At 40.4% G+C, this 17,746-nt stretch overlaps 1 protein-coding gene across 8 annotated transcripts in view; it reads left to right on the forward strand.

Annotated features, from left to right (window-relative positions):
- The window catches only part of LOC140199562 (lysosomal cholesterol signaling protein-like), a 116,138-nt gene that overhangs the window by 24,533 nt on the left and 73,859 nt on the right, over window positions 1-17,746 (forward strand). For all 8 annotated transcript variants that reach the window (XM_072261844.1, XM_072261840.1, XM_072261843.1 and 5 more), the window contains one exon: window positions 7,505-7,904. In XM_072261844.1, coding sequence (XP_072117945.1) covers window positions 7,505-7,904 — 400 coding nt within the window. The remainder of the gene's footprint in view (window positions 1-7,504; window positions 7,905-17,746) is intronic.

The following is a 17,746-nucleotide window of genomic DNA, read 5'->3' on the forward strand; positions in this document are numbered from 1 at the left end:
TAATTGTAAGAATGAGAAAGGTATTTTTTCTTCTATCTGAATATTCCCTAACAAATAAAGTATCAACACTAAAAAAAATGTCTAACAAAACCAGAAGAACTCAAGCAACGGCTTTGGAGGCAAAGGGTGTATGTTGATTGTACAGGTTGAGACCCTGCTTCAGGACTGAAAGAGAAGAAATATTGCCAGTGTACAGAAGGGAGAGGTGGGACAGAGGCTGCTTGGTGATAGACAGAACCAGAAGGGAGGGTGATGAATGGCACATGGAGTCATGTGTGGGAGGGGATGGTGGCAGGGCGGGAAAGGTGAACAAGGAGAGAAGAAACATACAGTAGTGGGCAGATGAGTGTGTCTCTTTAATCGCTTGAATTCCTCATTGGCAGATCTCAATCAATAAGAGATTTAGCAGGTTTAAATTTCTGGGTGTTAACATATCAAATGACCTGCCCTGGCCCCAGCACATAGGTGTAATCACAAGGAAGGCATCATTCTTAGAAGGTTCCAGAAGTTTGGTTTGTCGCCAAGTACTGTAACTTATACAGATGTACTGTTGAAAGTATCCTGACCAGTTACATCGTGGCCTGGTACAGAAATTCGAATGCGGAAAGTGGTGGGCATGACAGGCGCATCCCTCCCCACTATCAGTAGTATCGACAGCGGGCACTGCCTCAAGAAAGCAGCATCCGTCATCGAAGATCCCCACTGTGCCACCTTCTTGCAGCTACCATCAGTCAGGAGGTACAGAAGCGTGAAGTCCCATGGCGCCAGATTTAAGAACAGTTCAGCCTTTTAGCCATTCAGTTCTTGAACCAACTTGCACAACCCTAATCACAAGAGATCAGCAACACTGTGACTACTTTGATCACTTTGCACAAAATTAACATTGTTTTGTTTTGTTCTGTTCTGAATGTAGTCTTGTAAAAAATAATGTATAAACAAGAATTTATTTTTCTTGTGAATGCTGCTTATATAATGCAATATGCCTGTGGTGCTGCGGCAAGTAAGTTTTTCATTGCACTGGTGCACATATGTACCTGTGCTTATGGCAATAAACTAAACTTTGATTGTGAAAATTGTCACCTAGTCAATGGCTGGTTTGTTCAACATAAGGGCCGTATTTTAACATCTGCGGTCTCTTTTTGTCTTCAAAACAGCTGTGCAGTTGAAACAAGGAAAAAGCTAAACTGTGGTTGAGGGAAATATGGACAAAATATAGAATCTTTGAGTCATAGAAAACTAAACCTCTGAACCAGGTCCTTCGGCCCATCTCCTCCATGCCAACCAATTTAAACTGCCTAGTCCCATTCTTGACCTGCACCCAGACCATAGCCCTCCATACCCCATCCTTGTACCTGTGCAAATTCTCTTAAATGTTAAAATCAAAATCCCATCCACCCCTTGTGCTGGCAGCTCGTTCCACACTCTCACCACCCTCTGAGTGAAGAGGATACCCCTCATGTTCCCCTTAAACATTTCACCTTTAACCCATGATCTTTATTTATACCCCTGATAATTTTGTATACCTCTATCAAATCCCCTCTCAACCTTCTACGTTCTAGGGAATAAAGTTCTAATCTATTCAATCTTCCCTTATAACTCAGGTCCTCAAGTCTCAGCAACATCCTTGGAAATTTTATCTCTACTGTTTGAATCTTATTTACATCTTTCCTGTAGGTAGGTGACTAAAACTGCATACAATACTCCAAGTTTGGCCTCACCAATGTCTTCAACATAACAACCCAACTGCTGTACTCAATACTTCGACCTATGAAGGCCAATGTACCAAAAGCTTTCTTTACAACCCTACCTACTTGTGACACCACTTTAAATGAATCATGTATCTGCTTTGTTCTACAGCACTCCTCGGTGCCCTGGTGCCCTACTGCAAGATCTACCCTGGCTTCACTCTTGACTGCAATAAATTCCATCTGCATTTTTCAATCCATATTTACAGCTGGTCCAGATCCTGCTGCAAGCTCTGATATTCTTCCTCAATGCCCTCTACTCCCCAAATCTTGATGCCTTCTACAAATTTGCTGACCTAGTTTACCACATTATCATTCAGATCATTGATGTAGATGACAATCAACAGTGGACTCAGCACTGATCTCTGTGGCACACCACTAGTCACAGAACTCCAGTCAGAGAGGCAACCGTCTACTACCACCCTCTGGCTTTTCCTGCAAACTAATGTCTAATCCAATTTACCACCTCATCTTGAATGTCAAGCGACTGAACCTTCTTCATCAACCTCCCATGTGGGACCTGCTCAGTTGCCTTGCTGAAGTCCATGTAGAGAACATGCACAGCATTGCCTTCGTCAATGTTTCTGGTGACTTCCTTGAAAAACTTTATAAGATTGGTTGGACATAACCTACCAGGCACAAAGCCATGCTGACTATCCTTAATCAGTCCCTGTCTATCTCAATACTTATATATCTAGTCCCTTAGAATATTGTCCAATAAACTTCCTTCTACTGATGTCAGGCTCACTGGCCTATAATTTCCTGGCTTGTTCTTAGTGCCTTTCTTAAAAAGTGGAACAATATTAACTACCCACCAATCTTCTAGTACCACACCTGTCGCTAAGGATGATTTAAATATCTCTGCTGGGGCCCCTGCAACTTCTGCGTTTACCTCCTGCAGGCTCCGAGGGAACATGTTGTCAGGCTGGGGGGATTTGCCCACCCTAATTTGCCTCAAGACAGCAAACATCTCCTCCTCTGTATAGGGTCCATGATCTTGCTGCTGCTTTGCCTCACTTCTCTAGAGGCTGTGTCTGTCTCCCGAATAAATACGGATGCAAAAATCCATTTCAGGCTCCCCCATATCTTTTGGCTCCACGCAATGATTGCCTTTATCATCTTCCAAAAGACCAATTTTGGCCCTTGCAATCCTTTTGATCTTAACGTAGCTGTAGAAACCCTTAGGATTCTCCTTCACCTTGTCTGCTAGTGCAACCTTATGCCTTCCTTTAGCCCTTCTGATTTCTATTGCATTTCTTATGCTCCTCAAATACCTCATTTGCTCCTCACTGCCTGCACCTGCTATATACCTCCTTTTTGTTTCTTAACCAGGGCCTCAATATCTCTTGAAAACCAAGGTTCCTTACACTTATACTAGCTCTTCCTTCAGTTAGTCCTGACGAAGGGTCTCGGCCCGAAACGTCGACTGTACCTCTTCCTAGAGATGCTGCCTGGCCTGCTGCGTTCACCAACAACTTTGATGTGTGTTGCTTGAATTTCCAGCATCTGCAGAATTCCTCATGTTTACGTTCCTTACACTTGTTATCTTTACCTTTTATTCTGACAGGCACATACAAACTTTGTTCTTTCAAAATTTCATTTTTGAAAGCCTCCCATTTACAAAGTACACTTTTGCCAGAAAACAGCCGATCCCAATCCACACTTGCCAGATCCTTTCTAATACAATCAAAACTGGCCTTTCTCCTATTTAGAATGTCATGCTGTGGACCAGACCTATCCTTTCCCATAATTACCTTGACACTACTGGCAGTATGATCTGTAGAAACATAGAAAACATACAGCACAATACAGGCCCTTCAGCCCACAATGCTGTGCCGAACATGTCCCTACCTTAGAACTACCTCGGCTTACCCATAGCCCTCTATTTTTCTAAGCTCCATGTAGCCATCCAGGAGTCTCTTAAAAGACATTATGGTTTCCACCTCCACCACCGCTGCCGGCAGCCCATTCCATGCACTCACCACTCTCTGCGTAAAAAACTTACCCCTGACATCTCCTCTGTACCTGCTTCTAAGCACCTTAAAACTATGCCCTCTCATGCTAGCCATTTCAGCCCTGGGAAAAAGCCTCTGACTGTCCACACGATCAATGCCTCTCATTATTTTGTACACCTCTATCAGGTCACTTCTCATCCTCTGTCGCTCCATGGAGAAAAGGCCGAGTTCATTCAACCTATTCTCGTAAGACATGCTCCCTAATCCAGGCAACATCCTTGTAAATCTCCTCTGCACCCTTTCTATGGTTTCCACGTCCTTCCTATAGTGAGGTGACCAAAATTGAGCACAGTACTCCAAGTGGGGTCTGACCAGGGTCCTATATAGCTGCAACATTACCTCTCAGCTCTTAAAGTCAATCCCACGATTGATGAAGGCACATTACCTCTCGGCTTTTAAACTCAGTCCCACGGTGGAATCTCTAGATTTAGTGTTCTGTTACATAAACTTCTGTCACATGTTCCATATCATTCCCTAATAGGAGATCAAGTATTGCACACTCTCTCATTGGGACTTCTATGTACTGATTAAGGAAGCTTTCCTGAACATATTTGACAACTCTATTCCATTTACAAACGTTTACAGTTCTTTTACTGTATCAAGTCCCAGTCAATGTGTAGAAAGTTTAAATCACCTACTAGCACAACCTAGTGTTTCTTGCAACAGCCTGTGATCTCTCTACAAATTTACTCCTCTAAATCCCCCGGACTGTTGGGTGTTCTATAATGTAGCCCCATTAACGAGGTTGTATCTTTCTTATTCCTCCGTTCCACCACCCATAAAGCCTCACTAGACGAGTTCTGCAGTCAGACCTGACTGAGCACAGCTATGACATTTTCCCTGACTCGTAATGTCACCCCTCCCCCTTAAATCCCTCCCACCCTATCGCGTATAAAACAATGGACCTCCAAAATAATGAGCAGCCAATCCTGTCCCTCCTGCAACCAAGTCACGCTAATGACTACAATATCATAGTTCCATGTGTTGATCCATGGCCTGAGCTCACCTGACTTTCCTACAATTCTCTTTGCATTGAAATATACATATCTCAGAACATTAGTCCCACCATGCTCAAAACAATGACTCCTGACTTTGTCTGAGATCTTAACAACATGTCTCCACGACCACTCCATTATCTGTTCTGGCACTCTGGTTTCCATCACCCTGCAACTCTAGTTTAATTTTTAAATTAGAGTTTTAATTTTTAATATTTTGTGATATCGACAAGAACTAAGAACAGGAATGGCCTTGAAGGTTTTGCTTCCATTCGGTAAAATTATTACTGATAATGAGTATTGTCTTCAAATCTCTATTGCTACCTTCCTCTTAAAACCCTTGATTGCTCTGTAGCTTAAAACATGCCACCTCAGCCTTGGGTATACCTGACTCTGCATTAATTGTCTTTTTAGATGGAGCAATTCCAAAAATTTATAGTCCTTTTAAGAGAGAAAAATCCTCATCTATCTTAAATTGGTTACACCTTATTCTTAAATTCTTCCCCCTATTTCATGAAGGAGAAATACCCTCTTTATATCTACCCTATTTATATTTACCATTTATAAAACTCCTTCAGTCTTCTCTTCTCATTGCCCTAAACTCCAATGAGAATGGAGCCAGTTTGCTGAGTTTTGTCTTGTATAACATTGTTTTATCCTACGATTAACCTAATATACCTCCACTGTCTCTAAAGCAACTATATTCCTCCTTAAATTAAAAAAACTAAAATTACATGAAGTACTTAAGGTGCCGAAACAACTTCCCTTTTTAAATAGTTTATTTCTCTTGGAGTCTTTGCTCATTGTCTTGCATCATAATTCCATAAATACTTACTTGTGCCATGTACTGTGACTGAGAAAGAGAAATTTAGCTTGAACTAATTTGTCTCCGTTGCTGAGGTGAAGATGAAATAATTTTAAATCATTGTTGGTTGAGTGAAGAACATTTTCTGGAACAGATTAAAAATAGTTCAAGTTAACGCTTATTGTCATTCAACCATACACACGTATAACCGCCGAATGAGACCGCATTCTTCTAGATCACAACACAATACGTATAACTCACACACATAGCTCGTAAAGTAATATTACCACAAATAAATTAATGAATAATAAACTGCATATACGGTACAAGTTTAAAAAGTAAGCAGTATAATGCTACTGGTGCTTCATAAATGATGAGACCTGGTGATGTCAGTGAGTTCCGTAGTCTGGGGGAAGCAGTTGTTTCCCTTCCTAACAGTTGAAATTTTGTCTAGTAAAGATATCTTTTGACCTCAGCAGAAAGAAGGTATTGGGATAGGTTGCTGAAATCTTAAACATGTTCATCTTTATAAAATACTGTTTTGCAGTGCTACTTGCCACAGTTTTCTAAGCAACAAGATATGAAAGCCTAATTTAGAACTGTGTATAAAACTGTATAAAATTGAGTACTTTTTTAATAATTTGTTCATCACTTCATAATTTTATACATCAATTTGCATTTATAATGCATTAAAATATACATATGTATAACAAATTACACATGTATAACCCAAAAATAGATACTAGGAGAGATAACTACAAGGTTAGTAATCCTCCAGAAAGTGGACCAGAATCAATTGTATAGACTGCTGCTGAAGTGATTAAAGAACAGTAAGGAACCAGCAGATATTTTTGAGGATATCTTTAGGATAAAGTTGAAGCATGAGTGCATGGTTAGTTAGTTATATGTCAGTAATGGGTATCTGCTATTTTGTCCATTTTAAGCAAAGATGAAGGGCAGATGAGGGAGTGGAATATTGTAGAAATATTTCTAGGGGCTATGTTTTCCACTCATAATCTTGGAATAAAGTTCAGTTTTAGCAGAGCCAATTATGACTCAGTAGTGCTTGAAGCATCCCCTATTATCCTTGCTTCATGATTGATCATGACTAGATCTATTGTCTAAGAGACCTGGAACACTCCCCCCAAAAATCATCATCTTTCTGCTGTCAAGACATTAAGTTGAACCTATTTCTTTGAATGAGTTTTAGCTATCAGATCAAAAATAACTTTATATCAATCATTATGTCATATATATTACTCCAGTGAAATGTTTCTAAAGAATTGACTACAGCAAGGTTGTCTTCTCCAGTCCTTGTTTGAGCCAGATGTGAGATTGATGGCTTAAACAGTCCTTCACCCAGATATAGGCTCTTGCAAAATTGATGTGACAGGCAAGGGGTGTGTTAAAGTGACTGGCCTGGTCGAGGGGAACATTTTTCTGCAATAGTGGCAAAAATGCTGGTATTTACACTAATAGTATACTAATTCCATTTTATTCTCCCCTCATTCCCATCAGTTCTGACCATGTTCTACCACTTAACTACACTATGACTTCTGGGGTAATGTAAAAGGGAATTTAGGGCAGTGGTTTTGAACCTACTTCCATAATTCCCCACAAACTAACAAATGCTTTCTGTAAAGCAAAATTCTTCAAATGCAGGAAATTTGAAAGGAAAGTGGAGAACACTGGAAATGTCCACAGACCAGACAGAGAATGAATGGATGGAAGTTCATCAACCTGCCACATTAGCTCTCTCCTGTTTCTGTCTCTGTCTCTCTCTATCTCCTGATACTTTTTGACCTGCTGGCAATTTCCAGCATTTGGTATTTTCATTTATGATATTGTAAAGTCAGTTACTTATGCAATATGAAATGTGTATACTTAAGGCAAATCTTTTAATTCAAGATTTTTGTGATAACATAATGGCTTTGTGTATTTCAGTTGAGGCTCTCTACAGAGATACCTGTCCAGAATACCTTCAGTATATATACCTGCTCGCTCCCATCTCACTGTTATTGTTAAATCCAATTGGTTTCATCTTCTGTGAAATCCAGAAATGGAAGGAAGATTTGAACCTTCAACAAAGCAAACTGAAGACTATTGCAATGGTACTGTTTCAGGTTTTAAAAAACCCAATTGTTTTTATGGTCATTGTTGGAATTTGTGGGAACTTTATCTTTGAACAAAAGATTCCAGCGATTATTGGAGAATTTCTGGATGGTCTGGCCAGCTCCTTCAGTGGTTCAGCGCTCTTTTACCTTGGACTTACAATGGTCGGGCAGATTACAAAGCTGAAAAAAACTTCAGTTCTTGCAATTATTCTTCTGATTACAGCCAAATTGTAAGTAGATAAACTTCATCTTCTGATACTAATTTCAGATAAGTGTTGGTCTGGTTAACTTGTATTTTCCAATCTGGGCTTTAAAGTGGTTGACACTCTTCTTAATAACAGGATAATGTTCAGAGCCACACTTCCCTGTATTGATGTGTCTGTGACTGATTAGTCTCGAGACAAAATAGCGTAAAAGTCTGTTTTACAAAGATCAGAAAGGCAAGTGTTGAGGGACAGCCACGGGTTCAATTCAAAGGGGAGGTGGAGATGGGGAGGTGGTCAACCTGAACTTGTTTGATAGGTATTCAGCTCTTGATGCCAAGAATGAGGATGTGTACTGGGTCACCATAGAATGTAATTGAGGGCAACAGCAGGAATCGACACAAGCAAAACACAGGATGAGTCAAAGAGCAGGTGAGCATCAATTGTAGGGGATTCATTGATTTGGGAGATAAGCACATTGTTTTTCCTCTGGGATTGTGATTCTAGGAGTCAAGGAAACAGGCCTTTGCGCCCTCTGGGTCTCCATCAACTATCAAGCACTGATTTATTCTAGTCCCATTTTACTTTCCTTCCAATCCTACCATATTTTGCCACCCATCTGCGTGAGGAACAATTTACAGTGGCCATTCATCCTACCAATCTACATGTCCTTAGGACGTGAGAGTAAACTGGAGTGCCCGCGGGAAACCCACGTTCACAGGGCGAATGTTCAAACCAACCAGACTGCACCAGAGGTCCAGATACCTACTCCTGAATTACATCCAGTCCCCAGAACATGATGGAAAACATATAAAAATTTTAATGTGACCGAAGTTTCTGATTTATGTTTCTATGAAACAAAAAGGGAAGTGTGAAGTGGACTTTTATATAGAGCCTGAAGTGTTATATTTAATCTGAGAAAAGCTAAGGTAGAAAAGTGATGGAACAGATCACAGTTTCTCATTGTGAATGGGAAATTGGCCAAAGCAGGGAAAGCAAAGGAAAATTGTCTTGTGATGTTTCTTTGATATTAAGGGGGAGGGGGAGGGTGTCAGTCTGTGGATCCAATAGTAATCTATGAATTGAAATTTAATAAATTTGAGTTTATAATTGATATCGAATTAGAGAAATTGACAAAAGGAGTTTGTATAGGATGGAAATTAGACTGATAATTGGCTGATCAGCAAGTCTGTTAGCGTGAAGAACTTGGAGGTGACCAATGGTTCAGGGCTTTTCCTCCAGCATCTCGTTGCAATTAAGTCTGTTTGAAACATGCTGATGTTTGAAATGTGAAAAGTGTAATAAATTTAAGACTGTCTTCACTTGTACTTGTTATAACTTTAATTCTCTCTCATTCTTGTGCATGTTAATTTCAACAAATTTCTCTTTTGCATGTCCTCTCCCTTATCTTTTGGATATCATTGTGAGGGGCAGGAAGAACCTGATGTGTTACAGTTTAGAACTTATATCAGTGAGCCACTTCATTTCCATCATGACTACTTGGTCAAATGTTTTTTTCTCTAGTGCCTGTCTATTCAAATTAATTCTCATGGTCAACTCTTCCATCCCCAGCAACCACTCTCCTTTCAGCATGTTCCTCTGCAATAACCAGAGGTACAACATCTGACCCTTTACCTCTTCACTTTCTGCCATCTAGACACTCAAAATGTCCCTTCAGTTTAATCAGCAATTTGCTTGCACTTCTTCCAATCTAGCCTACTGCATATGGTCCAATCACAAACAAGAGAAAATCTTCAGGTGCTGGAAATCTGAGCAACACACACACACACACACACACACACACACACACACACACACACAATGCTGGAGAAACTCAGCAGGCCAGGTAGCATCTATGGAAAAGAGTTTCCATATGGAAGGGTTTCGGCCCGAAATGTCGACTGTACTCTTGTCCATAGATGCTGCCTGGCCTGCTGAGTTCCTCCGGCATTTTATGTGTGTTGCAATTGCATATGGTACTTACAATGTAGTCTCTACACTGGAAAAAGAACCAACACGGATTGAAAGATCACTTTGCAGAACTTCTTCTTTTAGTCACCGGAGTGATCCTGAGCTTGCAGTTCCCTAAAACTTTAATTCTACATCTCACTCCTGGCACACCTATCTGTCTGTGCCTCCTGCACTATTATAACAAAGTCCACCATATGCATGATGGACATAACCTTTTCTCTGTGTACGCTCTGTTGAGTCTTCCAAAGTCAACCTGGTGTTTGCTCTTTTTCTGTTTGCACCAGAACCAGCCAATTCTGCTGTGTCATCCAGCTATAAATTTGGCTCAGTCTCTCCTCCATAACTAAACTGACGCTCCGAACTTTCCTTGGACCCTCTGGAGTGTTATCACATTCATCCTGTACTGTGGTAGCCAGAACTGTGGTCGGTGCACTAGTATTGGTGTACCTCCTATTTTACATTGTTCCTATCTTCAGGATCTTGACCAGTGAATGCATACATCTTGTGCATATTTCAGGATCTTGGTCACTGAATGCATGCATCTCGTGCATATGCTTCCATCTGGCTTATCAAATTCCCCTACTTCCCTCGAAGACCTGTGTAAGGTTGTTTTATTCCTGTACACTTCTTCACCTGGGGTGTATTCCTCCCTGTTACAAATGTTCAAGGTTATGGAAAATAGCTCTTGCAGAATTCACAAACCACTACCCAAAAATTCGTGATATGGAATAAAATACATTCTGGCAGAACTTGTATGGAAGAAAAAGTAAAAATTCAGCGTACAATTTATTCTTTTTTTTTCAGCTCCTGTTTTTTGATGCATGCACAAATGTTAAAAAAATGCACAAACTTCTCCACCTGACAGTTCCATAAATATAATTCTGCAGTGTACACTTAGCTTTCTCTTTGACCATCAAGCCACTTTTCATCTGAAAGCTACATAGCAATACCTAAGATATAAATTTTTATAACATTGATCAAATCCTACAGATACATAATTTTAAAAATGAGATCTCGGAAATCCAAAATGAATGGCCATCTAGTCATTAAAATTTACATTAGTCAAAATTCTTTATTACCCTGCCCTGATGCAGTTTCTTGGATCTAACTTGCCATTTTTCTTTTAACTTAGAACTGATTGTACGTCTCTAACCAGTTGCAACTGGGACTTGGTCAAACACTTTGCTGAAATCTTTTCGAATTACACCTTTGGCCCACATTCCCAGAACTTATTACTTCTCAGAAACTCTTCAACCAGCTCTTCAAATATACCCTTAATAGATTCATGCTGATGTTACAATATTTTGAAGTAGTGGTTTACACTGTTCCTCAAATTTTTTCAAAAATTGCTTATCAGCCGTGTTAATCCAAATGGTCCTAAATATACTTCCCAACTTAAAAATAAAATGACATACAGTACTGTTTAAAAGACTTAGGCACTCTTGCTAAAATATATATATTTATTTTGCGCAGTATTGTATTCGTCAACGTGGAGTGGAGGGCAAGTTTGCAAGTCTAACTGGAGCAAAGGATGTTGGTACTGGCAAGGGTAGAGTGCCACGGAGGGAGTGTGAGACAGGTGACAAAGGAGTGCCAGGGTGGGGGTGGTTGGTATGGCATGTCTGTCTGTCTGGCTGTCTGTCAGACATACCCAGCCCTGGGGCAGCAGGCAAGGTCATTTGATTCCAAACTGTTGGTTTATTGATGATTATATAATGTTTTTCTGGTGCTTCCCGCTTCCTTCCCTCTTCCTTCCCCTTTTCCCAACCGTGATTCCCTTGCCGTGCCCCTTTCCTTTCTCAGTCCACGATGGAGACCCATATGAGAATCAGGTTTATCATCACTCACATATGTCGTGAAATTTGTGTTTGTTTGCAACAGCAATACAGTGCAGTATTTAAAATTACTGCAGTACCATGCAAGAGTCTTAGGCGCCCTAGATACCGTATATACGTGCCTCAGACCTTTGCTTGGTGTTAGAGTTCTTCTAGTCACCTGGTACCATGTCAACAGCCAAAAATGATTGGTGAATGATGGCCGTAGTCTCCACGATCTTCTTCCTTGTTCTCCACGTCAGGTATTATTCATCTTTAAGGACTCTCTGTCAGTTCATATTTCTTTTCTGGTTGTTTCAGCCAGTGTGTTATACTTCCTCTTGAGATTGCCTGTAGCATTTGGATAGGTGCAGGGTTTTCAGTAAGACTCGTATCCACAACATCCTGCACCATGTAACATTGATGCTGCTCAGGACCACAGTATGTATTTATGTGTGTAAGAATCACCTTTTGTTTTTCCAATATATTTGCTCTTCTATAACTATCATGGTCTATAATACACTTGCAGTCTGTGGTATCCCTTTAGTCCAGTGTGTGATCCTTACTTGCAGATCTGATTGTTTCTTTAATCACAGTTCGTCCCTTCAGTCTTCAGATTTTTGCTAATTAATTTTTATAACCATAGTAAATTGGTGCTTTGTACTCTCCTTTTCAAATCCCTTGTCTTTTCGCCTTTGCTGTCCAATCTGAAATTGTGCTAGCATTCCTGCCCTAGTATTTCTAATAGTGTCAGCATTTTCTTGGAAATGCTTGTGTGAAATGCCTTGGGACACCCTTGCATGATGAAATTGTCTGCACGTGTCCTCAGTTTACCAGCTTTATGCAAGTGCAAGCAGACCAGGAACCATATTATTAAGTAATAGCAAACACTTTTATTATTTTTATTCTTGCTGTTGTTTCTTCTACCTTCTGTGTTATGATACATGGGTTATGACTGAAGAAAAATGGCTGGAGTCACTCAGCACTTTTGTCCGCGGGTGTTTAAGAAGCGCGTCAAAAATCAAAATTATAAAAATTAGCAAAGCACAGTGGAACTGCCATTATTTACAAAAAGATATCTGCTAGAAAACGCAACAAATAACCCCATACTGAACTCCTGGCATATCTATCTATCTCTCTCTCTCTCTCTCTCTCTCTCTCTCTCTCTCTCTCTCTCTCTCTCTCTCTCTCTCTCTCTCTCTCTCTCTCTCACTCCCCCCCTCTCTCCCTCCCTCCCTCCCTCTCTCTCTCCCCCCCCCCCCACCGCCGTGAGTGATCCGTCCCATTTTTTTTAGGCACCAGGACATACCGTCGTTAATTACCCACAAAGTTAACTTAAGGCTACACATGAATCAGAATATGATACACCCCACAATGAGGTTACAATCATATTATAAAATAAACAAAGATTACTAGATTTTAAAGACACAGTGAGTGTAAGGGCACTTTATCTGAATGCCCATAGTATTTATAACAAGGTTAGTGAACTTGTTGCACAGATCAGTATAAAGGGGTATGATTTAGTGACCGTTGCAGAAACATGGTTGCAAGGTGCAGAGGATTGGGAACTAAATATCCAAGGATATCAGGTAATATGGAAGGATAGGCAGGAAAGGTAAGGGAGGTGGGGTAGCGCTCTCAATTAAGGATGAGATCAGGGTGATAGTGATAGACGATATAAAATCTAAGGAGCAGAATGTTGAATCCATCTGGATAGAGATGAGGAATAGTAAGGGAAAAAGTCACTGGTGGGAGTTGTCTTGGCCACCGTTACAGTGACACAGGCAATAAACTGAGAAATATCTGAGGTACACAAGAATGGAACAGCAGTTATCATGGGGGACTTTAACTTGCACATAGATTGGTGAACCAAGTTGGTCAAGGCATTTTTGAGGAGGACTTCATAGAATGAAACATGATATCTTTCTTGAAAAGTATGTTGCCGAACCTACAAATCTTGGATTTGGTCCTGTGCAATGAGACAGGTAAAATTAGCAATCTTGTAGTTAGGGATCGTCTTGGAAAGAGTGATCACAGTCTGATTGAGTATACAAGTGGAGGGTGTAATCGTTTGATCTAAAACCAGTGTATTATGTCTAAACGAGGGAGATTATAATGGGATGAGGGAGGAGTTAGATAGGGTAGACTGGAAACACAGTCTATATGGTGGGACGACTGAGGAACAGTGGAAGACTTTCAAAGAGATTTTTCATGGTGCTCAACAAAAGTATATTCCAGTTAAAAGCAAGGACAGTAAGGGTGGGAAAAGCCAGCCATGGATAACTAAGGAAATAAAGGAAGGCATCAGACTAAAAGCTTGTGCATACAAAGTCACCAAGTAGTGGGAAACTGGAAGATTGAAACAATTTTAAGAAGCAACAAAGAACCACTAAGCGAGCAATAAAGGGATAGAAGATAGATTATGAAAATAAACTAGCACAAAATATAAAAACAGATAGTAAAAGTTTTTTTAATTATATGAAGTGGAAAAGGGTGGCTGAAGTGAATGTAGGTCACTTGGAGGATGAGAAGAGGGAATTGATATTGGGTAATGAAGAAATGACTGAAGCTTTGAATGACTATTTTGTGTCGGTGTTCGTGGCGGAGGACAGGTCTAACATGCTGAAGAGAGATGATGTTGATACAATGGGAGGTGCGGACCTCGATACAATAGCTATCACTGAAGAAGTAGTGCTGAGTGAAAATGTGGGCCTAAAGAGAGACAAGTCCCCTGGTCCTGATGGAATGCATCCCAGGGCGCTGAAAGAAACGGCAGAGGTTATGTTTGAGGTTTTGGTGATAATTTACCGAAATTCTCTGGATTCTGGGCAGGTCTCAGCAGATTGGAAGAAAGCAAATGTCACACCACTGTTCAAAAAAAGGATGTAGGCAAAAGGCAGGTAACTATAGGCTGGTTAGTTTAATATATATAGTTGGGAAAATGCTTGAAACTATCATGAAAGAAGAAAAAGCGAGGCAGCTGGACAGAAATAGAAGATTTAGTTGTTGTTGTTATTATTATTATTAATTTATTATTTAAATGGGAAAAGATTGCAGCTTGCTGCTGTGCAGAAGAACTTGGGAGTGCTTGTGCATGAATTGCAAAAGGTTGGTTTGCAGGTGCAGCAGACTATCAAGAAGGCAAATGGAATGTTGGCCTTCATTGATAGAGGGATTGATTTTAAGAGCTGGGAGGTTATGCAGCAACTGTATAGGATACTGGTGAGGCTGCACCTGGAGTATTGCATGCAGTTCTGGTCTCCTAATTTGAGGAAGGATATACTGGCTTTGGAGGCGGTGCAGAGGAGGTTCACCAGGTTGATTCCAGAGATGAGGGTGTTAGACTATGAGGAGAGATTGAGTCACCTGGGACTGTACTCACTGGAATTCAGAAGAATGAGAGGAGATCTTATAGAAACATATAAAATTATGAAAAGGATAGATAAGTTAGAGGCAGGAAAGTTGTTTCCACTGGTAGATGAGACTAGAACTAGGGGACATAGCCTCAAGATTCGGGGGAGTAAATTTAGGATGGAGTTGAGGAGGAACTGCTTTTCCCAAAGAGTGGTGAATCTGTAGAATTCTCTGCCCAATGAAGCAGTGGGGGCTATCTCAGTAAGTATATTTAAGACAAGGTTGGACAGATCTTTGCATAGAAGGGGAATTAAGGATTATAGGGAAAAGGCAAGTAGATGGAGATGAGTCCATGGTCAGATCAGCCATGACCTTTATAGAATGGTGGAACAGACTTGACGGGCCAGATGGCCTACTCCTGCTCCTATTTCTTATGTTCTTATGTTATCTACCTTAAATACAGGATGCAAACAATATATTCATATTTACACATCTCCATTACTAAAGAAACGGAATATTCCACTGTGTATGGCAGGAAAGACACAATAAAGCCAATCCATTATGAGAACGCACCGTGGGGGGTGGGGTGGAGGAACATTGATGTGCATACACTCAGCACAACGACAGCGTAATGAGAAGGCTGTGTGTGTGTGTGTGTGTGTGTGTGTGTGTGTAGATGCACATGTGTACGGAGTGTGTTTACTGAACCATCTCCTTCACAATCTGCTTTATACTTTCCTTATTTGAATCAACATTTCTTTACCACAGTTTAAATTCTGTTCTTGACAGTACTTGTCACGAGCTGTTTGAGGATAACAATCTGTCACTTGTAGTTCCTGCCAAGAATCGTAGCAATGCCCATGTATTTAAATTCTTCTGTCCCTGCAACATGGTTACAACTGTGCTTTCATCTGTCATTTTCTGCTATTTCTATCGTCTGCACTGGTCGTTCTCTGCTGGCTTCAACTCACTTTGCATAATTTTGGTTGACTATCCTAAATCAATGATGTGATCACTTCCTCATTCAAAAAAGTATGAGAAAGAGATCTCATTCAGCCTCCCTCACGTTATTTTCTTTTTCTTTTGCTTACATTCTCCTATCTTCTTTCTTGTATGTGAACGCTGTTCATTATTTTTATACATTTATCTCATCTCGTGAGCTTTTAGCTCATGATCTCCCTACATCTTACATACTCGTGCTCTTTTCCTTGTTTTCGTCATGCGTGTCCCTTCATTTGTTGGGTTTCTTCCTCACTGGTCTGTTTTGTTTTCTAGGCTTTCTCTCACTTTCTAAACTGATCTGCTTCTGTTTCTGTACTGCCTCACCTCATCTTTCAGATCCTGTTTTACAACCTTGTATGAGATGCTCCCGATTGCTATCACTGTCTATCGCTGTTGTTTCTTCATATCCCTCTCTGCTGTTTTTTCTCTTACCTGTTTCAAGTGCCTGCTTTTTTATACTTCCTGTTTTTATGTATATGAATTTGCACACACAAAAAAAAAAGAATTGCCATTGCCAAAACCAACTTCCAAAGAATAAAACCCATTTTTACCAACAGACACATTTCTATGACAACAAGACTTAGGCTACAAAAATGTTACATCTGGTCAATTTTGCTGTATGCTTCCGAAACATGGACTATAACACCAGAACGCCAAAGAAACTTAGAAGCAACAGAAATGTGGTTTCTTAGAAGAATGCTGAAAATATCATATAGAGATAGGGTAACTAATGAGACAGTACTCCAACATGCCCATACAAAAAGATCTTTAATGAGAAACATTAAATGAGTGAAAACTTAAATTCCTGGGCCATGTCATCAGAAAGGGAGAAATAGAATGCCTTACATTACAAGGCCGTATGCCTGGGAAACGTGGAAGAGGAAGGCAAAGAAGAAAATGTATGGACACTGTGAAAGAACTAACAGATCTAAGTGTGCAAGATGTCATTGACACTGCGAGGGATCGTTCAACGTGGAAAGCCATGATCGCCCAAGCGTGTAACGCGCAAGGCACATGAAGAGAGAGAGAATTTGCATTCCTTTTGTGCCTTTTCGGCTGTGTGAGTGGATAAGCTCTCATTTATTTTACATTTTCACTTTTCATCTTGAGTTCAGTTTCCTTACTAATCTCTTGCTCTTCTATCCTCCTTGTGTGCTCGTCCTGCCCAAGTGCCAACTGCTTAGCTGTCATCAGTCTTTTTTACCTTAATACATAGGAGCAGAATTAGGCCACTTGGCCCATCGAGTTTGCTTCCATCATGGCTGACTTATTATCCCTCTCAATCCCACTCCCCTGCCTTCTCCCAATAATCTTTGACACCCTTACTAATTAAGAACCTGTCAACCTCTGCTTTAAATATACTCAATGACTTAGCTTCCACAGCCGTCTGTGTCAATGAAATCCATAGATTCGCCATCACCTGACTAAAGAAATTCTTCCTCATCTCTGTTATAAAGGGACATCCTTCTATTCTGAGACTGTGCCCTCTGGATTTGGAGAGAATGTTTCCTATAGTGGAGGTATCTAGGACCACTCTATCTAGGCCTTCCAATATTCAATAGTTTTCAATGAGATTGTCCCTCATTCTTCTAAATTCCAGCAAGTACAGCCTGAGAGCCATCAAATACTCTGCAAACATTAACCTTTTCGTTCCCAAAATCGTTCTCGTGAAATTTCTTTGAATCCTCTCCAATGCCAAAACTGCTCACAATACTCAAAATGTGGTCT

Source organism: Mobula birostris, chromosome 6 (assembly GCF_030028105.1).
Source record: "Mobula birostris isolate sMobBir1 chromosome 6, sMobBir1.hap1, whole genome shotgun sequence".
NCBI lineage: Eukaryota > Metazoa > Chordata > Chondrichthyes > Myliobatiformes > Myliobatidae > Mobula > Mobula birostris.